General features: G+C 42.9%; 1 protein-coding gene across 1 annotated transcript in view; it reads right to left on the reverse strand.

Moving 5' to 3' along the window:
- The window catches only part of PITRM1 (pitrilysin metallopeptidase 1), a 49,624-nt gene extending 37,614 nt beyond the window's left edge, over nucleotides 1-12,010 (reverse strand). The window contains exons 1-10 of the mRNA XM_039526310.1: nucleotides 11,878-12,010; nucleotides 9,381-9,483; nucleotides 7,750-7,856; nucleotides 6,838-6,989; nucleotides 5,850-5,964; nucleotides 5,681-5,777; nucleotides 5,024-5,184; nucleotides 3,729-3,855; nucleotides 2,797-2,885; nucleotides 2,106-2,234 (exon numbers count right to left, since the gene is read on the reverse strand). Coding sequence (XP_039382244.1) covers nucleotides 2,106-2,234; nucleotides 2,797-2,885; nucleotides 3,729-3,855; nucleotides 5,024-5,184; nucleotides 5,681-5,777; nucleotides 5,850-5,964; nucleotides 6,838-6,989; nucleotides 7,750-7,856; nucleotides 9,381-9,483; nucleotides 11,878-11,924 — 1,127 coding nt within the window. The 5' untranslated portion in view covers nucleotides 11,925-12,010. The remainder of the gene's footprint in view (nucleotides 1-2,105; nucleotides 2,235-2,796; nucleotides 2,886-3,728; nucleotides 3,856-5,023; nucleotides 5,185-5,680; nucleotides 5,778-5,849; nucleotides 5,965-6,837; nucleotides 6,990-7,749; nucleotides 7,857-9,380; nucleotides 9,484-11,877) is intronic.
- Nucleotides 12,011-22,342: the final 10,332 nt, after the last annotated feature.

The raw sequence follows: 22,342 nt of genomic DNA on the forward strand, positions 1-22,342 counted from the left end.
GCATGCCCTTCCCAGCAGTATGTTTCGGGGCCCAGGGCAGCCAGCAGAGAGGTAAATCACTGTGGTGCAGGAAGCTGGACAGGGAAGACCCAGCTGGTGGCTCCTACCCTACACCGGGCTCAGCTGCTAGTCCCAGCTGGGCTGGGGAGCAGAGCCGGGTCCAGGGGTTTTGCCGCCCCAAGCAGGAAAAAAAAAAAAAAAGCCGCGATCGCAATCTCCGGCAATTCAGCAGGAGGTCTTCGTTCCGAGTGGGAGTGAGGGACCCTCCGCCGAATTGCCACCAAATACTTTAAAGTGCCGCCCCGCTCCGGAGTTGCTGCCCCAAGCACCTGCTTGATAAGCTGGTGCCTGGAGCCGGCCCTGCTGGGGAGGACAGGACTTCCTCTTCCCCTGCACGGCATGCAGGGGCGGGTCAGACACACCTCCAGATTTCTCGCCCGGCTGTGGAAATCTCTGCAAAATCCATCTTCCCACTCCCATCCCACTTCCTGTGCCCATCACTCCTCAGCTGCAGGGGGAGGGATTCCTGTACAGGGAGCTGCTTCCCCCATCTGCCCAACCCCCAAGCATCCAGACCCCCTTATACCCAGACCCTTCCGCTCCGCCTCACTCCCCACACTCAGAATCCCCCCCTGCAGAGCCTCACTCCCCCTGCACCTGGACCAAGCTGACGAGCCATCCGCACCCGGATCCCCACCCCACCGAGCCCCAACCAGCTGCACTTGGATCCTGACCCCACTGAGCCCCACTCCCCTAGCATCTGGACGGACACACACACACACCCCATGAGCTCGCACACACCCAGAACCCCTCCTGCTGAGCCCCCACCTCCTTCATCAGACCCCCACTACAAACCGCTGCGCATCCAGATCCCCCACTGAGCCGCCTGCATCCAGATTGTCGCACACAGAACCCTCTCAACCCACATCTGGTAAGCCCCTCCACATTTGGATCCTGCCTTGCTGAGCCTGCCTGTCCACACCTGGTGCACCTGGCACAGATGGGCAAGGCCCTGTAGTGTTTCTGGGGAAGGCCTGGTCGTTACGCTGTGTCAGGGTTGGGTGCAGCCTCATTGCTGAGTCCGTGTCCCAGGGGGAACTGCACAGTGGCCTGCCGTCTCTGTACAGCCAGTGGCCTCTCTACCCAATGCCATGCTGGAGCCTCCTCATTTATTTGCAGAAGTTTAAAATACTGTGCGCAGAATTTTTAGGCGCAGAATGCTGTCAGGAGTAGACTATGCTGCTTCTTAATGTTGCACTGATAAATACATACAAGATAAACTGAAAGTTACCAATAAATTTCTTGCCAAGAGGTTGCACATTAACCTAGTAGGTACTAAATACTGTCATTTTAATTGGAATGAAGTGTAATTATTTAAAACATTAAGTACTTAGGAAATGATCCTACCAACAGTTATACACATGGGTATCTTTACTCAGAGAGAGTCCCATTCTTCTGTTCAACATATACCTCTACCCTGATAGAACGAGACCCCATGTAACACAAATTCGGATATAACGAGGTAAAGCAGCGGGGGGGCCCCAGTCCTTTAAAGTGCCACCCAAGCTCCGCTCCTTTACCGTGTTATATCCGAATTCGTGTGGAGCCCCAGACCCTTTAAATCACCTCCCGAACCTGGCTGCCAGATTTAAAGGGCCTGGGGCTACCCACAGCAGCTGGAGCACCGGTAAAGAAATTTATTGGTAACTTTCAATTTATCTTGTATGTATTTATTTTAAACAATCGTTTAAACATTGTATGCAAGTAATCGGTAACAGCAAAATAGCAACATGGATTGTGAATTATGGGCCTTATTCTGATCTCCATTACATCAATGTAAGTCAGGAATAGAACTATTTATCTATCTTGCAAGGTCATAATTTACACTTGAAGATACTTCACTGTTCCACTATGGAAAAGAGTAAAATACACCAGAAGATTCTTGTATAAAAATGGCATGAAAATTATAATAAGAGTTAGCTTTCTCCCAACCTATCCTTCGATGTATTTTTCAAAAAAAGAAGTAATTTTATAACAAGAGCAGTATTAATGTTACAGAAGTTATAGTCATTAAAAGGTGATGTAAAGTAAATTGTGACACTTACCCAACATCAGGAGAAAAGTCTGTACCAAGATTGGCCTCAAGTAAGGCTTTGTAGAAGGGGGAATTAGGTCCACCAACCAACAGGGAAGACAACAGGTTAAGCGTGAAAGTTTCAAAAGTATCTGTAATGCTAAGGAAAAAAAGGAAGTTACAGCATGGTGCTCTTTAAAATGGCATTGTGGGGTACTATGTATTATATTTAAGTTATTGTTGGTATCAAACTACAAGGGGTGGGCTGGGAAGTGGGGGGGGAAGGAAAAGGTTTTTGTTTTGTTTTGTTTTGTTTTTTAAAGTCACTGACAGTTGTGCATGTGCAGCTTGGGCTCCTAGAGCCAAACTGGGTTCTTTCCACTTGCTGCATTATTGCCAGTCAAAGGTTTTACTGGTTTAATTAGGCCCTGAGGTACATCTGGGCAACCCCATTACATTTAATACGTTTGCATAGATGTAACCAATTCGAATACAGTGAACCACTGGTCGACAGAATACATGGTATTGGCTCTTTATTTCCACACAGGGCCACGCAGTCATGATGGGATGCGAGGTGACCCATACTTTGAAACAAATTTGAGAGTCCTTGTAGTAAACAATTCTGCTGATTATGCTCATGGTGAAATAAACTCTTAGTAAGATCCTGATTTAAAGGAATAAGCATGATTCTTCTGTTGTAATTTCATTTTCAATACACTTACTCTGTCAACAGGAAGCTGACACTAATAGTTGTCTGCTTTGTAGGGTCTGCAGCAAATGAATCTGAGCCACATTTCACATGATGCTCTCTCTGTCAAGTATAATAAATAAGTAACTAGAGGCAGTAAAATAATTTAAAACATTAAAGTCGAAAAGTTAATAAAGGATAATTTGTGTTTCTATAGCATCTTCCTTCCACGGATTTTAATGCACTTTACACATGTTAATGAGTTAACTTGTAAATTCATGAATACATCATCCTTGCTTGTTATCATCCACCAGAGGTAGGTAGTATCTCCATTACAAGTGGGAAATTGACAAATCCTACCCTAACTTCCATCCCATTTAACTCTGGGTGCAAATTAAAGCAGGAACTAATCCAGAGAACAGAGCAAGCCTCTGGCAGAGCTAGGAATGAAGCCCACATCTCCTATCTCATAGAACTGGAAGGGACCCTGAAAGGTCATTGAGTCCAGCCCCCTGCCTTCACTAGCAGGACCAAGTATTGACTTTTTTTTTTTTTGCCCCAGATTCCTAAGTGGTCCCCTCAAGGATTGAACTCACAACCCTGGGTTCACCAGGCCAATGCTCAAACCACTGAGCTATCCCTCCCTGGTATCCCTGCATTTTCTCCTAACTCCCAACACTCTGTGTCAGTTGCTAGATGGATAATTCTCTAATAAGTGAATACAATGTGGCAATATTCAAACACTGAGAGATCGTTTAGACCCTAACATAACAGTATACAGAACCTAGAAGTCAATCATTTAAAATTTATGATAAGGCCCAAAGACAGTTAACGCTTTTATAACCAAACAAAATGTCTGAGTGTTCTATAAAAACAAACAACAATAAGTTGAATAGCATTGCGGACCAGAATCAATATTTAACGTACTGCAATACAAAGGCAGTTTGTATATTTATCTTTACTTACAGGCTTATCCCAGAGTTGCTGTACTGGGATGGCAGTATTTGGTTCAATTCTATGAAACTTAGTCAGCGCTTCTTCATGAATTTGTTTCAAATGCTGCTCCAATGGAAAGTTACCATAAGTGAAGAACCTGCATTTTAAAATGTAAGATTAGGATTTAATTTTTTTTTAGTCTGCATGCATAATACAGTAGCAATGAAGTCTGAATTTCATGCATCTTTTAGTGAGTTAGTTTTACGCAGAAATGAATGTGTCTTCATGGCCCACAATACTGTCAAAAATGCCACCAAAAATTCTGCTGCAGAAATAAAACTAACACCCACTAATCAGAAAGTTATTCAGAGCTGAAGAGCCCATGCCATTTTCCAGTCAGTTTCATGCACTGAAGTCAAGAGCACTAAAAGCCAGCAGCTAGTTTGTAGGACAATCATATAGTACTCTTGGGGGAAAAAAAGTTGTATGTCCAAAACAACCTAATCCCAACAGCCAAATTCCCAAAACCCTATTTTTCTAGAAGAGAAGCAAGGTTATTTAGCTGCTAGCAATATGGATAAGATCTCACAATCCTTGCCTCAATGAGGTTACAAATTTTGACCTAATCCTGCAATTGGCTCCACTGAAGCGGATCCTTGCTATTGATTTACAGGGGCTCCACACAAGCTCTAGGAGCTGCCCATGAAGAACATATTGGATTATCAAGATCAATATTCAGACATGTTAGAAATAGCAGATTGAAGAGAAAAACAAAAAACAGTGGGCTGGGAGGTCAGCATCGCAATAGCTGAATTAATATCCCAGGAAAGATGCTGGATTGACAGCCCTCTAAACTGAATTTCTATTTATGCACAGAAATGGTTCAGAAAAGGCAGAAGCAATACAAGCTTCCCCACTAATACCCCTCAATTCTATCTGAAGGAATCACCTTTAAGTCTCCATGTCAAGTCAATTATTAGCTTCTATGCAGGCCTTGTCAAATATACCAACAGTTAATGGCTGAGCAATGTCAACACCTACCAGTAGGAATCTGATACCATTACCTCATGTCACACAAGCCACTGAAGAGCCATCAGATTATAACATCTTTCTGTGACTTCCAATATGGGCTTGATTTGAATGAGTGACAAAAATTTAACAAAAACCATACCCATTTATCCATTCTTGGGGCCATAAAATTTTGCCCCACGCCTTACATACTAATATAAAGTAAATACCTGCATTATTGTGAGAGAGACAAGTAAACACACACATGGCTAAACCAGTATATCACCTAAGAAGTCAGCAACAACAATTTAAAGTACCTAGCATTGCTTGGATGATAATGAGTGGCATGGAAATGTTTAAGCTGTTCCCATGTAAGGTCAGGAATACTTAATGGGTCTCCACCAGATATTACAGCATAAGTGTGATCAGGAAGGAGTTTATTCTGTAGGTGTTGTGAGAATAACCTCTCATTGTCTGTCTTAAAAGGGAAAAAAAATAAAATTTTAGCAAGCCATCAGAGGAAATTTTAAGATTAAAAATATTTAAACAGTAAGACCTGATCTTATATGCCTTACTCATAAAAGTAATTCTTACACAAGTATGTAGTCCACCAGTTCCATTGACTTTAATACAACAATTAAAAAGTTGTTGTCACTGTTTAATCAGATGACTAATGACCTATTGCTGCAACATTGTAATTCCAACCTTTGCTCAAAAGATAGGAGAACAGCAAAATTCACTACTTAAATACTACATTTATATAAATAATAAGCTTTTCAACAGACTATCCTTCAAAACAAATCCTATTCAATCTATCTTCAGTATTACTATTGAGTGCAGGAGGTTAATACTGGGGAGAATGGAGCTATTCAAACTCAATGAAACTATGGAATTGTTAATCTGCAATTTAAACTATTTTAAATATTCACAATGTACCTTTATAAATAGTGTTTATAATAAAAGCCAGAACTTACAAATGCCCCTTTCATTTCATTAAAAACAATTCCTTTAAAGACTAGTGGTGTCTGAGGATCAGTCGGATTCTCGTGTTCTAACCTCCAACCTTCTTGCCTGTAAAAGTTTTAAAATTATAAGCAAGTCTTTGATTTTTAATGTTTATACACCCAATTGTACAAGTCTTACCAGAAATCTAGTTGTCGCAAACATGGGAAAAAAGCAGCATCCAAATACACGGACAGGAGATTCTGAAAATCCTTTGGATTTTGTGTTGAAAATGGGTAGAGTGTGTAATCACTGGCTGTTTACAAACAAAGTCAAGTATTAATGACCAAAGTATTTTAGGAAGTTTGCAGTGCATTTCACTCCCTATTTTTATTTTAAGTTCTATTGTCCACGTAATTAACTGGAACAGAGTAGAACCTCACTAATTTGCGCACCCAATAACGTCTATAGATGTGATGGTTTCTCTCCACTCCTCAGCAAAGATCTAATATTGTAGTAAGGATCTCATCGCTAAGATGGCTGTTTTGTAAAAGTGATGCTAACAGAACATTTACTTATATTACTATGATGTATCACCTAACCTATACTTGTCAAATGAACAAAATACATTTTGTAAATCAGCACTGTCTTGCTTGTTTGCTTGCTAGTTTATAAAATTCAATATTTTGCAATGGATCTCCCAGTCAATGTAATTAGAAAGGCTCAACAATACTTACAAATAATTATAGCAAAACAAATACAAATAAACACTGAATTTAGGAAGTAAGTCATAATCATAAAGTAAAGGATAATTAACAATATTATATATACCAGGAGTTCTCAAACTTCATTGCACCGCGACCCCCTTCTGACAACAAAGATTACTACACAACTCCAGGAGGAGGGAGCGAAGCCTGAGCCTGCCAGAGCCCCGCCACCCCAAGTGGGACGGGAAAGGGGGAAGAAAGCCAAACACTGAGCCCCATTGCCCTGGGCAGAGGGGGTGAGGTGCGGGCAAAGCCGAAGCCCTTGGGCTTTGGCCCCAGGTGATGGGACTCAGGCTTCAGCCCCAGCAAGTCTAAACTAGCCCTGGCGACCCCATTAAAATAGAGTCGCGACCCATTTTTGGGGTCCCAACCCACAGATTGAGAACCGCTGAATTATATGCTCTTAGTTATCTTGAACTCACCTGTAAATGCATTCATGAAAGTGGACAGTGATCTGTTTAACATTTTAAAAAAAGGATCTCTGCAAGGGTACTTCTGAGAACCACAAAGCACAGTGTGTTCAAGGATATGTGGAACACCAGTACTGTCCAACGGGGTGGTACGAAATTGTACACTATAAAAGAATGCAACACAATGGTTTGAGAACAAAAGACAGCACATCCATTACTTGTTTTGTAGTTTAGCCTTATGTGAAAGGCAGCATGGTTTAGTAACTAAACTAGTCTTCCAATATTGGTGCAGCTGGGATGCAGGAATATCATTTATTTCAACCACCAAGCTCACAATTAGAGGACTTTTGGGGGTTTGCCAGGAGAATGTATACCTTTTGGATGAGATACAGTGTTTTTCCAGTGCATGATATGCAGTTCAGCAGACAAACTAAGTACAGTAACTAAGGTTGTCGATAAAATAGCTACAGTAGCTAACACCAATATTGTAAATGTACGTCCTCTTTTGACAGTGACTATAGCAATATTTGTTACTAACCTTACAGGTAAATTGTGTGAATTAAGCCCCGACTACATATGAAAGTTGCACCACTTTAAGTTAAAAACAGCACAACCCCCTTGTGTAGAAGCTCTTAAATCCATTTAAGAGGGTATTACACCAACTTAGTTTACAAAGATAAGCAATCAACATAAGAGAAATTTATAACGCATTCTGAAATGGATTTGATAGTATGAATTTTTCCTTACCAAAAAATAAACTCATTTCACTAACTGAAAGGCAGAAGAGAAATTAAGTTTTACAACAGTTTTGGTAAAGTAGGATTTTTTTAAGTCTTGCAACTATGAGCTCCTTAAATGGAAAGTATTAGTAATGTTCGAGTATTATGAAGCTGTATTAGTGTTTGCAGGTCTCAGGTTGAATACCTAAATAGATTATTGGAGTCCTCACGTGCCACATGTAAATATTTGGCTCCTGTGTTCTCATGACTAAGCTTCACTGCAGTTAGGAATAGCTCAGGAACAGCTGTTACCTAAATTGGAAGAAAACCTCCATGTTAGTATTTAGATAAATTCTAGGTAAAATAATTTGTGAACACTATGAAAAGAACCAGCTAGCCTCTGCTGCACATCAAACACAATTAGAACTAAACTAGAAGAAATTAAGGTTATGATGGAAAGCAAAAACAAAGAATTTCATAGGGAAGATTATACCACCATATAATTCATTATATTAAAGTCAGGCACATTCAAAGGATTTACAGTCATCCCACTATATTTTACATGCAAGTATGCTTTACCTTCCTTGTCTTCGTTGTTTTATGTTGCAACTCTTTGATATATTTTTTGCAACTCTTTGCAAAAAAAAGTCACCATTATTTTTAAGAAACAAAGTATTAAGGAGTAATTTTTAAATATTTTTGGTCTATGTAGAACAGCCTAGGATTTTATTGTGTTCCCATTTTCTCAAAGGTGCACTGTTACGTACACTGTCACTGACAGATACTTCCACGTGATATAAATGATTTTGCAAGACCATTTGGTACTTATGTACCATGTTTCGGAGAGCCAGATCAAATACTTATACCCCCATCCTGTGGCTGGACTTATGCATTGATCCTGACCCTCACACCCAAATGGAGTCTGATTAATTTCAGTGGAACCCAAAAGAAGCCACTAAATTGCACCAATTTCAGGATCAGAGCCTTAGGTTGTAAATAAAACTTAGCTGGTGAATAAAACATAAGTGGTGCAAGTCTATTTTTAGCAGATACTGTAGTTTTCATAGCATGTTGAATTAGAGGTGAATAAATACAAGAAAAATAAATTAAATAACACAATTACCTGAAGGGCAGAAATTATAGTTGTATCTGCACTAGAACCAACAATACTTATCTGGTATAGGAAACAATCTTTGAACAATTTGGCCACTTGTATAAATTGTAAGGAGCATGAGATTCAGAAGATAGGGCACTGCACTAAAGATCTGGTTTCTATTACTCGCTTTAGCAGAGCTCACTGATTTTGGCCAACTTACTTCCAAGTCTGTGTGCTAAAGTTTTCCCCTCTATAATATGGAGATAATGATACTGACTTCCTTTAAAAGAATATCAGATGAAAAGAGCTCTATAAATATTGCTAGTTCCACTACAATAAATAGTAGACCTAAGAAGAGCTCATATTTTTGTAATAACTTACAGAAACAAATAAAGAACACGCAGTGAAATACAAGTACTCACAGATGACTGAATGTTTAATATAGTTTTCAATGGCTTGAGTTTCTTCTCCAAAGTTTGCAGACAAGTCACTGTGTTTTGCTCGTCAGAAATTCTAGCAGAATTAGTGTCTTATTTTAAAGCAGGCATTTTGTGTTAGCATTGCCTAAAGATTTTTGTCCACAAGAATATTTTATCTGCTTCTAAGCATGTATGTAAAAATTTACCCTGCAACCCTAACTCTTGGTTTCAACTTCTGCAGGGAAACATCTTACACTAAGTTCTTTGTCCAGTTATAAAGTGCTTTCACAGTGAGAGATGGAGAAAAAGACAATACTGTACCTGGTTTACAGTGAACCCATGGATTCGTTCTCCTATCTTGTATTGTAGTGCTCTTTCATTTACAGACCCACTCTTGAACCTCCATGACTTTTGATTCAAAGTCCTGAAATAAATTTTCTTTTTGAAAAAAGATGCAACCACGCGAGCAAGTTTCTCTTTACCCCATCCCCTTCCCGTGCTTAATTTTGGGGGTGGAGAAAAGGGTGTATTATTATGAATATTGCATCGTATAGACCAGTGATTCTCAACCTATTTGCCGTTGTGGGCCGCATGTGTGTTATGTGGGCTGCATCCAATGCTACCTGCATGGCCCTGAGAATGTCACCTGGGCCACAGCTGAGTGCTGACTGCTTTGCAAGCAGCCCATGGGCCACAGGTTAAGAACCACTGCTATAGACAAATGCCAAGTTCCTACCTAGAAGAGTTTACAAGATAAAGTTGAGCTTATTGCAAGATTGGAGCCTCATATGAACAACACCACCTTCCCCCGCTCACACAAAATTTCACTGACTTCAATGGGCATCTGCCTATATTGAGCTCATTTCAGGATTGGGGCCTAAAACAAAAGAGGCAAACATTGGTTAGGGTAGGTGTCAACTTTGGGGTCTTGTCTGTATTGGGAAAATTACAAAACAAAAACAACATTCCCACTAGTTCAGCAAAGCCCTAGTGCAATCAATACTCCAGAGGCCAGACCTATTTTACCTCTGTGTTAATTATGTCTGTTTTTCTTGCTGAACTGGTAGGAATTTTTGTGGATGTTTTTCCAGTGTAGACATGGCCCAGAATTATGCAATATTTTAAGGGAGCAAGGTGAGGATTGGGGAGAGCAATCAGCATCATTGATCAGAGTTCTAGGAGGTAGAAGACTTCAAGTGAAGTAACAGTTTTGCTGGGATAATATCAGGGAACTGAACAAGTTCTGGATAATAGGATGGGGGAGGTTGTGTGTCAGGGCAATATTAGAAATGTAGCTGGGAAGGACAGTTAGAAGGAGGGACCCTAGAAGGATTAAGATCTATGGAGTGTGAAGGAGGGATTTCTATGAGGCAGCGTCAGATGGATTATGACCTGACATGGGGAGGTGTTTCTGTAGCAGATTAACAGCAGGGGTGAAATTGTGCATGTTGGTATAAGGACCGTGTAACGGCAGGCAGGAGGGAGTGTTATCAGAAGTAGGGACTGTGAGGGGGTCATATTACAGAAGGTCAGGATGATATGTTAGGGTGTGTATGGACAAGGGGGATGTAGAATTTATAGGGGATAACAGGAACTTTGGTACTGTAAGCACACAAACTGAGTGGAGGGGCAATTTCCAGAAGGATTACAGGGAGACAAATACTGTGGGGTGGGGGGGAGGATACTGGGGTGGGAGTGTCTGGGGGAAGGAGAAAAGTCTAGGGAGACGAATGTTGTGGGGTAGGATACAAGGGTGGGAGGGGCTGGGGAAGTCTAGGGAGATGAATGGTGTGGGGGAGGATACAGGGGTGGGAAGGTCTGGGGCGGGGAAGTCTAGGGAGACGAATGCTGTGAGGTGTGGGGGAGGATACAGGGGGATGTCTAGGGACACGAAAGCTGTAGGGTGTAGGGGAGGATACAGGGGATGTCTAGGGAGACGAACAATGGGGTGTGGAGGAGAATACAGGAGGAAGCCTGGAGGAAGGGGGATGTCTAGGGACACGAAAGCTGTGAGGACTGGGGAGGACACATGGGGTGGGGGCTGGGGGATGTCTAGGGACACAAATGCTGTGAGGACTGGGGAGGACACATGGGTGGGGGCTGGGGGAAGGGAGATGTCTAGGGAGACGAATGATGGGGTGCAGGGGAGGATACAGGGGTGGGGATGTGTAGGGACATGAATGCTGTGGGGTGGGGGAGGATATGGGGGCTGGGGGAAGAGGGATGTCTAGGGACATGAATGAAGGGGGTGTGGGGGAGGATGAAGGGGATGTCTAGGGACACAAATGCTGTGGGGTAGGACACAGGGTATGGGGGGCTGGGGGTGTCTAGGCAGACGAATGAAGGGGGTGCGGGGGAGGATGAAGGGGCTGTCTAGGGACACGAATGCTGTGGGGTAGGACACAGGGGGCTGGGGGTGTCTAGGCAGACGAATGAAGGGGTGCGGGGGAGGATACAGGGGGTGGGGGCTGGGGGAAGGGGGATGTCTAGGGACACGAATGCTGTGGGGTAGGACACAGGGGGCTGGGGGGTGTCTAGGCAGACGAATGAAGGGGGTGCGGGGGAGGATACAGGGGGTGGGGGCTGGGGGAAGGGGGCTGTCTAGGGACACGAATGCTGTGGGGTAGGACACAGGGGTCTGGGGGGTGTCTAGGCAGACGAATGAAGGGGTGCGGGGGAGGATACGGGGGGAGCCCGGGGGGTTCTGCGAGGAAGATGCTGGGGGCGGGCGAGGCGGGTGAGCCGGTGGATGGGGTGATCGGGCCCAGGACCGCCGCCGCCCCCGCCGCACAGCGCCCGCCGCTCGGCCCCTCCTCACCGGCTGAGGCTCAGCAGCCGCCGCGCCGCCAGGTAGCGGCCCCACATGGCTCGGCTCGGCCCGTCCCCCGGCGCAGGATCCCGACCGAAGCGCCAGGCCGGGCCGCGTCGGAGCCTGTCGCTGCCTGCGGCCTGCGGCCTGCGCCGGGGGCGGGCCCGAGACTGCCTGCGCCGGGCCCTCATTGGCGCGGCTGCCCCGGGCCGCCCATGGCCCCGCCTCCCGCCGGCGGAGAGCGACGCCTCCGGCCTGGCCTGGCCTGGCGGGCGGGTCCTGGGCCAGCGCTCCACGGCTGATCGTGGCCCGCCCTGCAGCGCCGGCCGCCCCGGGGCGCGGGCTCGGCCTGCTCGGGCTCACCCTTGTGTCAGGCTCGGATCGGGGGACTCCTAACATGGTCGCGTCGCACCCCCTCTGGGGGCCTCCCGGGCATTTCCCCCGCGAGCCTGGGCTCGGGGGAGCCGGGCTGGGCTGGGCTCCTTGTATCATCCAGTTTGAACCGGCCACCCTTTGGGGGCGGTTTGTTCCCCACCTGATACTGGCAGATCTGAACATGGCTTTGCCCAATATCTGATGGGGAGGGAGGAACGCACATTGTAAGAGTAGGGTGACCTGACAGCAAGTGTGAAACATTGGGACAGAGGGTGAGAGGTAATAGGAGCCTGTATTATAAAAAGACCCAAGAATTGGGACTGTCCCTATAAAATCAGGACATCTGGTTACCCTATTTTAAGAGTGCACCACTCAGGCACAGCATAACATGCACTGTGCACATGAGGGTCATGGCAGTCAGTGCAGGTGTGCTCTTAAAAATGGTGTCCTTCCTGCTCCCCTTCTGCAGCATGACTTCAAACGTGTTTTCTACAAAGCTGAAAAATGTAATACCTAACTTGAAAGTATTGGTACCATGGGAAAGTAGGCCAGTTAGTTTTGATCTCTAAATGCAAGTTGGCAAATTTCTGTTTCCAAGGTGGAAAAGTTCAGAAATTTACAAGTGACTCAGAATAGTGGTCCAGAACAAAAAGGGTTATGCTGCCTTAAAGGGAGGAGGGATAGCTTAGTGGTATGAGCATTGGCCTGCTAAACCCAGTGTTGTGAGTTCAAGCTTTGAGGAGGCAATTTGGGGATTGGTCCTGCTTTGAGCAGGGGGTTAGACTAGATGATCACCTGAGGTCCCTTTCAACCCTATGATTCTATGACAAGCAAGCCCAAAAACCTGCTCAGTTTTTAAAAAAAAATAAGTTAAAGTTATTTTCACATCCCACACCTGTTACTGATGGCTCTCAGATCCTCCTAACTTGTGGTTTTACAATCACATCTCCTTAGTTTTTAAATGTTTTTATTTATTTATTTATTTATTTATTTCCTGTTGCGTGAAGGACAGACACAAACAACGGGGGAAACTAATCAAGCCCTGCAATTGGATTCATGTGTGCAAATACTTGTACCAAAGCACAGCCCTATAGATACAGGAGTAACATATTTTGAACAGAGACCTGATAGAAGTGTATGTAGACTGGGCAAGTGCATCTCTGATGTCATTTGGTTGACCTCAGTGGAGATTCACTAGAGATCAGTTTCACTCTGTGTGCCCACTGAAGAATCTATTGCACTTCAATCTTAGATTCTTGTTCCGGTCTTTACTGGCAGATGGCTTGATATTTGATTTAGTTTATAAATTGAAATAATACATTTTTTGGTACTAATACAGGCATTGATGTCTCATCTTCATTGTATGGGCTCTAATACATATACCAAAAGAGACCAAGAATCTGGGGAATTAGGTATGTCCCCAAAATGTTCAAACCCGTGTTTCTAAATGTAGGTTCCTAAATTCATATTTAGACACCTAGATATAAGCGGCTGGATTTTCGGAAGTGCTGAGAAACTTGTGAATCCATTTTAAGTCAACAGGAGAAGCAGGTGCTCAGGTCCTTTGAAAATCTGACCATTTTTATCTATGTACCAACATTTTAGACACCAAAATTTCAAAATTTCGGCTATGGCATTTTCTGAAAGCTTTGAAATCTTATGTGGTCTAGCAATTTCCATTAAAATATTTTACTAAATCAACATATTCTACATCTTTCTGACTCCAAACACAAAGACAGATTTTAAAAAAAGACACACTGCCAACAGTTCAGCCACTTTAATTCCCGCCTCTACACAGCACAGCATCCTCTGATCTTTACTTCCCTTTTCATCACTGTATGGCACAACTCTCCTCTCTCCCCCACTACATTGTGTACCCCCTTTATTCCTTTCTTCTTCGTTACATGATTCAGCTCCCTCATCTCTCTCCTCTCTCTTTTCCTCTACTACAGGGTGCAGCTCCACCAAAACACACTGGAGATATTACTCCCTTATCTCTGTTCACCAGCTACAATATTGCAGCTTATCCTTAGCTTCTTTCGACCTCTCCCACTTTCCCTCTCAGTTTAAGTGTTTTTCACTTGAGTTTTCTGTTATCTTTTGTTTTACTTTTAAATTTAACATCAGGAGCCAAATTCATTCCTGGTGTGACTCTGATGTAGTTAAAGAAGGTTTTGGAAGATGTGCATTAACTAGGGTGACCAGATGTCCCGATTTTATAGGGCGACATTCCTGATATTTGGGGCTTTATCTTATATAGGGTATTACCTCCCACCCCCACCCCAATTTTCACACTTCCTATCTGGTCACCCTAGCATTAACTCACCTACCTGCCTTTCCTCCCCTCTCCCCTACCTTTCCCACATTTCACTTCTTTTGTTTCTTATTTCATTTGTTGAATCCTGGTTCAACTGAGATTGTAAGTTCTTGGGGGCGAGGGCTGTTTTTACTGTGTGTGTACAGGACCTAGCTTTGGGGTGCTACCACAGTGATAGTAGTGGTAGTAGTAATAACAATAAGTAATATAATACCATAATTACACCAGGAATTAATTAGATTGCCTCATAATTTTTAAAATATAATACATTATGTTCTTGAAACAATAGATATATAAAAAGGGGTCGTTTCTGGAACTCCAAAGAAATGAGTTTACTCTTCATAGTGTTATTAAAATTACATTTTGAAATATTTGCTACTTATTTTCTCACACTAACACCGCAATGTTAGCGCTTGACACCAGGGAGCAATTTTTACTTTAAGAACATTACGTTGACCTTCTTCTTTCCTATTTAGTTATGTTACTTATTTTCTAAGGTTTAGTATGAAGCATTTCCCTAATTTGACCATGAACTACCATATCTTATTACATATTTCTTTCTCATTGTTCCTTTGTTTGCCTGCTGTAAGTTGTGACTGTAATTATGGCAGAGTTTTCTATTGCCATCTTTTATTTTTCATTTGGGGTGCTTTTATTGGTATGAAGGCTCATTGTCTGTCTGTATTCATACCAGTGCATTTGGCAAGCAGCATGTATTTTCAAACTCAGACAGTCTGCAGCAGTTTTTTATTCCTAAATGTAGGGATTAATTAAAAAAATAGTTTTTTTCTTATAACACCCTTTTAGATAGCTTTAAATCATTTTTCTCTATTGATCTTACCCTTGACTATATCTCATACATTAATATTTTTTCTCTTTCTGAAAGGGAACTGAAATTCATGTGACTATTTTGCTTCATTTCCTAATTGTGCTAGTTTACCCCTGCAAAAGTAACATAAGAGTGAAAATATAGTTTGTGGATACATATTGTTTAAAATTTCTTTGAAATGGAGTGATGAATTTAAGACAAAAAGGAGAATTCAAAGGAATCTCTACACCAAATTAAAAGAATGTATAATAGGTCTAAAATGAGCATAATCTTAGTTCTGCACAACATCATATAAAGAATTTTGAGTTGTCATGGCCAAAGTCTACTCTCAGTTATTTTAATGTAAATTCAGATTAACTGCACTGACTTCAGTGGACTTTTTCATTGATGAAGAGTAAGAGTGGAATTTGGTCCTTCGTGTTTTACTGAGCCTTTATTTAATAGAAATTATAGATTCATAGATTCCAGGGCCAGAAGGGACTATTGTGGTAATGTAGTTTGACCTCCTGTATAACACTAAAATAATTCCTAAAGCATACTGGTGACACTAAGCACTCCTGTATTCATACCAAACATGCTATTGTAATAATCTTTGTACAAAATATGCTTTGTGAGATACCATTTGAAAGCTAATAACTCATTGATCATTTATATTGTTGCATGATGTATGTATGTTATGTGTATTAAGAGTTATGAATATATTCTGAAATTATGACTGAAGTATATATAAACCAGGTATGTTGGATAGTTGCTAAACAGATTTATCTGAGAAAAAGGACTATTTATTTGATTATCTGACCAGCCCTGTCATAAACATACAGCTAAGGGTAGCATAAAATCCCTCCTTTACCTGTAAAGGGTTAAGAAGCTCAGATAACCTGATTGGCACCTGACCAAAAGGACCAATAAGGGGATAAGATACTTTCAAATCTGTGGGGGAAGGTTTTTGTTTTCTGTTCCTTTGTTCTCTCCGGTCAGTGAGGAATCAGGGCAGGGAAAATACATCTCCTAAAGCCATACCTGAACTAAGCATCTAAGATTACAAATTGTAAGTAATAAGAAGGAAATGTGTTAGATTATCTTTTGTTTTAGCTTGTGAATTTTCCCTGTGCTAAGAGGGAGGGTTATCCCTGTTTTTGTAACTTTAAAGTTTTGCCTAGAGGGGAGAAAGCCTCTGTGTTTTGAATCTGATTACCCTGTAAATTACCTTCCGTCCTGATTTTACAGAGGTGCTTCTTTTACTTTTTCTTTATAATAAAGTTCTGTTTTTAAGAATCTGATTGGGGTTTTTACTGTTCTAGTGGTCTGTGCTCACCTTGGTTACTCTCAAGGCTCCCCAGGAAAGGGGGTGATGGGGCTTGGGGGGTGGGATATTTTGGGGAAACAGGAACTCCAAGTGGTCCTTTTCCTAAATCTTTGTCTAACTCACTTGGTGGTGGCAGCATACCTTCCAAGGGCAAGGAAGAATTTGTGCCTTGGGGAAGTTTTTAACCTAAGCTGGTAGAAATAAGATTAGGGGGTCTTTCATGCGGGTCCCCACATCTGTACCCCAGAGTTCAGAGTTCATTGAACTTTGGAAAATATAAACAAGACAGAAGCTATCTTTGGCATTCATCTGTACCCCAGAGTTCAGAGTGGGGAGGGAACTCAGACAAGCCCCATATTTGGGCAAAGACAATGAAGATCCATATTTACATATCAGCAGAAACAGGACCATCAAGACATCAGGGTGAGGAGATGGCAAGAAACAGAACAATTTCATTTCAGAAGAAAAAGCATGGGGCTTTCTTCACAACCAGACTCCATGTTGTCTTCTTCACAGCTTGAATAAACTTTGAGGGTTAACCCTCAGAAGAATCCATTTCAAAAAAGTTTGCTTGTCTATAAAGAACCTCAGGTGATAAGCATTGAATCAATTCATTGCATGCAATACTACTGTATTATACAAATGTATAGAGTAAGGCCTTTTCTGAAAGCTAATGAGACACTGGTGATTAACATCACTGTAAAATGTATGTATTAAAATTATGTAAGGAATTATGGATTCTCATTGATATTAGGCTGTACAATCTTCCCATACAGCTATCTACCAGTCTCCTGTGTAAATTAAACATCGTGGAATTAGAACCAATGGAGGCCCCATTTTCATAGAAATAATACAGGGGGGTAGGAAGCCCACAGGAGGAGAAGGACAGCATGAGGTTATCCTGTCATTCACTGAACTTTGGAAGATATAAACAAGGACAGAAGCTATCTTTGGCATTCATCACTAGACAGACACAAGAGGCCAGAGCTCTTGCAAGCTGAGAACAATGGGTCTTTCAACCAAGGGGACAGAGAGACTTGAAAGATCTGGAATTGAATATGAGAAGCCTGTGTAAGCAAAGATCTTTCACTTAGGAAGACAAGGGAAACCAGCCGCTTGTGCTTTCTTTGAAGGTCCTGACTGAAAGTCAGCCATGGCTGGGAAGAAGAATGATTGTGAGAGAAACCATCTTGAACAAAGCTGGTATCTTGTTAGATTGAGTTTTAGATTTTTAGATGTGTGTTTTTACTTGTATTTGCTTGTAACCCTTTCTAACTTCATTCCTTTTTATCTAGCATCACATAACCTATGTTTTGTTGTTAATACATTTGTTTTATTTTACTATAAACCAACTTAGTGAGGTGTTTAAAGAAAAGGGTATATTCAGCCCAGTAAACTTAACAAGCTGTGTTGTGTCTTTGTGTCTTTAGAGGAACAAACAACTCATTATTTCTCTGAACTGTTCAGGAGAGGGCTAGACTTACAGAGCACATGGTTTTGTGGAAATTCAGGAGTGGGAGCATGTTTGTTCACCCTGCAAGTAGTAATCAAGGCTGTTGGAAGCTGCTGTGGGGCTGTAGACAGGCTGCTGGGGTCAGAGCTGCTGAACCAGGGCTGTTTAGCACACAGATGCTCAGGGTGTGACCTGCATGCTGGTAGGCTGGTTGGGAGCAGCCCAGGTTGGGAGCTACAGCAGCAAAGCTTTGTGAGGTGCCCAAGGTTACAGGGCAGGTAGCATTACCAGAGGTTTTCACTTGTTTGAATCCTGTATAGATTACAGCACCCCGGATAGGGATACTGACAGCCGAGGATGGGGAGGGGAGTGAGAAACATCATGAACAATTCACCTCTCCCAATTAACATTACAAAGGTAGTGATAGCATTAGAAGGCTTTAATTTGTAGGGGACAATAGTTTTAGACCTTGTCTACACTGCTACTTACAGCACTGAAAAAACACACCCCTGCATGATGCAAGTTTCAGTGCTGTAAAGGTCAACCAATCAGAGGAGACCAGAAACTGAATATAAGAAGTCAGCTGGCAAGCTGTGTGTGGTGGATGAGAGAAGGAGAGAGAATGGAGAAGATCGGGAGGAGAGCAAAAGATCAGGAGAAGGCAACCGGACAGCAGCCCGGAGTTGAGAGCGGAGATTGAAGGGAAAGAACAGAGCAGAGACTGACAGAGCAGAAAGAACCCTGGCGATCAGAGCGATTGGCAAAGGAGTGTAAACCTGATTTTTTATTTATTTTAAAGAGATTGCTTGTGTGTGTCTGTCAGTAAAGCTGGATGTCTGTTTCTGAATGTGATCTGCCCCATCCCATCTTCTGAGTGGTCGGCCACTGCTCACAGAATGGTAAATGTTAATTGTTCAGTGTTTCTTTAATGCTATGTTGTAGCACTGTTTTATGCAGCGGGTACTTGTTGTTACATTGTAATAAGTTCAAAGCTATTATATTTGGGGCCTTATGCATAGGTATGAAAAGTTCAGTGTGTACCAACTCACAACATTGTATTGGGCTCCTAGTCTGTTTAGTCTTCTGAGTCAATTGAATGTATAATCTTTAAAAGTAATCCAAGTGTGCCTTATTAGCTATGACACATTGTGATTTTTTTCCTTTTCTTGCTTATTTTACCAAATAGTATACATTGCAACCTTTTTCATTTCCATTCTTTCTTTACTAAATATATTGTCATCACCTAATTTTCTCTAAATAAATAAGACTTTTGAAGTATTACTGATTGTGTGCCTATTCTTGATCAGAAGGCTGTATCCGTGTCCTTTCAAGGGTTAGCGGGACTAGCCTGCCCTGGGGAGTCCTCTGCAGATCAGAGACAAACCCCCTGACAATACCCTGGCAATTCCTTAGGGAGGATCATCACTTTTCTCCCCAGTTGGATAGGCAGGCCAGTATTGGGATACCTTAATTCCAAATAGTGAGGTAACAGTAGTGACATCACCCCTTACTTTCTGGATTTGCACGTCTGAAGGCACGTCTACATTACCTGCTGGATCGATGGGCAGCGATCGATCCAGTGGGGGTCGATTTATCGTGTTTAGTCTAGATGTGATAATTTGACCACCGAGGGCTCTTCTGTCAACTCCAGTATTCCACCGGAGCAAGAGGCGCAAGCGGAGTCGATGGGGGAGCATCTGCTGTCGACTCACCACAGTGAAGACACCACGGTAAGTAGATCTAAGTACGTCGACTTAGCTGAAGTTGCATAACTTAGATCGATACTCCCCAGCCCTCAGTGTAGACCAGGCCTGAGTGTCACAATGCCTTTCCATTAATTCTATCATTCCCCAACTAATAAGTGCTTGACTTTGGAACTTGAACATTCTTTCAATATAGGATTTTGTGTGAGAGATGGTTTGTTTTATATATATATCCCTCTGAGTACTCTGGATTTTTTACAGTGGTGGTTTATGGTCAAAACTTTATCTATGGTATCACATTTGCAGGAGGGGAAAGTTGCTTAGTATTTCAGTTTCTCAGAGGTTCACCAGAACTCCATATAGAACTTACTCTGTGCTGCATCCAGGTTGCAGTTTAAAAATGTATTCAAATATTGCACAAAGTAGTATTCACAGCAAAAGTTGAAGAACTGCAAATCTCCCAGATAATACAGAGCAGAAATGATTTAGAAAACTGACAGCATTTTTTTTGCAAAGGCTACAGTTATCCTGCTCATGAAACGAACTACTGGGAGACAGGGTATGCATTTGATTTACCCAGTGTTGGTTTCTTGTAACACTACTTGGCATTTTGCCTGGAGGAATTACCTTCCTTTGTTGTTCGCTTAAGTCACTCAGAAATATTTCTGACATACCTCTTCATTCATCCTGTTTTATTTTGGTTATCTTCCACCTTAGCTCTGCATTAGTATTTATTTGCTGTGGGAAGATAGTATTACTATTATCCAGTTCTTGCCAAAAGAACAGAAAACTGCTTTAGCCTCAACTAATAAACTACTTTCTTACCACTCTAACCTTTTTGTCAGCTGATGTCTGCAGCAACAAGGACCAGGTTCTATATCTAGGGTTCCACTTAACAATATAGAACAGAACCAGCTCGAGCCCCCACCCAGAAATCTAGAAAAACTAAATACCACCCCTGGCACATCTAAGAGGCAATACTTCCTCATTGGCAAGCACCAAATCTGGGTCTAACAAAAGAATTTTTTTTATTAAAAGAGAAAGGGAGCTCAGCATTAATTTGGGAAAACCCCTCAACAATGATTCAAAAGGATGCAAACCATAAGTAAACACCCACCCCACGGTATCTTGGGCTGTGTCCTTTGCTTCAGTTTCCCACCTTCTGGTGTGAAAGTCCAACAAATGAATGTTCCTTTATCACACCACTCTCCTTTCCCTCTGCTGTACTCCACTCACTGTTGGTTGCCCAAAGTCAATGAAGTTCCATAATTTAGGGGTGCATTCCCATGGGTTCCTGTCCTACCCCTGAAGGGTGTGTGTGTGTGTTGAAGAATGCTTCTGCCTCTTGCTACGATGCTGTGTTCTGAGGTTCCACCACTTAGCCCAGTTATTAGTGATTTCAGCTCTTAGTGAGTTCACTGGGTAGCGGGGAACCTCACTGCTGCTGCATCCTCTGTGTTGTCTATCACTGCAACACTGTCCCCACATCAGGTATAAAGTTCAACTCTAGACCTGCTCATCAGTAAGATTTTGTCACAGATATTTTTAGTAAAAGTCAGGGACATGTCACAGGTAATAAAGAAAAATTCATGGAAGCCGTGATTTGTCCATCACTTTTACTAAAAATATCTGTGACAATATGGGGATCTGCAGGTCCCCACACTGCCTTCAGTGGGGCAGCTGCATGGAGGCTGAGAGCTCCAGGCAGGGCCAACGAGAGGCGGGGGGGAAACCAGTACAAATTACCGGGGCCTAGTGGTCCGGAAGGGGGCCCGGCTTTCTTGGCCCTGTTTAGCCGCTTCGCCCTTGCTGGGGGGCCTGAAAATTTTTTTCACCAGGGCCTGAACCCGCTCTCGGTGGCCCTGGGCCTCCAGGGACTCCAACCACAGGTTGGGTGTCAGAGCTCCAGGGTTCCCCGCTGCCCATGGCTGGGACCTTCAGGGCTCTCACTGCCTGCAGCAGCTGGGAGCTGAGGGATACCACTGCCACCTACAGCTCTGGGGGCCCGCAGTGGCTGGGAGAATGGGGGTGCCCCCATTGCCCATGGTAGCCAAGAGCTGCAGGGTGCCCCCACCGCCCGCATTGGCCAGAAGCTGCGAGGTGCCTCTACTGCCCATGGCATCTGGGAGCTGCAGGGTTCCCTGCAGCCCGTGGTGGCAGGGAGCTGGGGGATTCTGGCATCTCCCGGCCACCACAGGTTGAAGTCGTGGAGGTCTCTGGAAGTCACAGATTCTGTGACTTCTGCAACTTCCAGACTAAATTGTAGCCTTACTCATCAGCAATGGCAGCTCTAGTAATTACTTAGAACCATAGACTCTAAACTGAGTCTGATCAGGAGAAGGAGGGTGAACTGGTATCTAGAAATCTTTAAACAGAGCCCACACCAGGTCAGAATACCTGTCCCTACTCCCTCTGACTTCAGCTTAGATTTGGCATCACTAGCGTCCCCTGCTTAGTGAGTGAGGTTAAGTTAGGGTGACACTCTCTGTTA

This window comes from Mauremys reevesii, linkage group 2 (genome assembly GCF_016161935.1).
Source record: "Mauremys reevesii isolate NIE-2019 linkage group 2, ASM1616193v1, whole genome shotgun sequence".
In the NCBI taxonomy this organism is placed as follows: domain Eukaryota; kingdom Metazoa; phylum Chordata; order Testudines; family Geoemydidae; genus Mauremys; species Mauremys reevesii.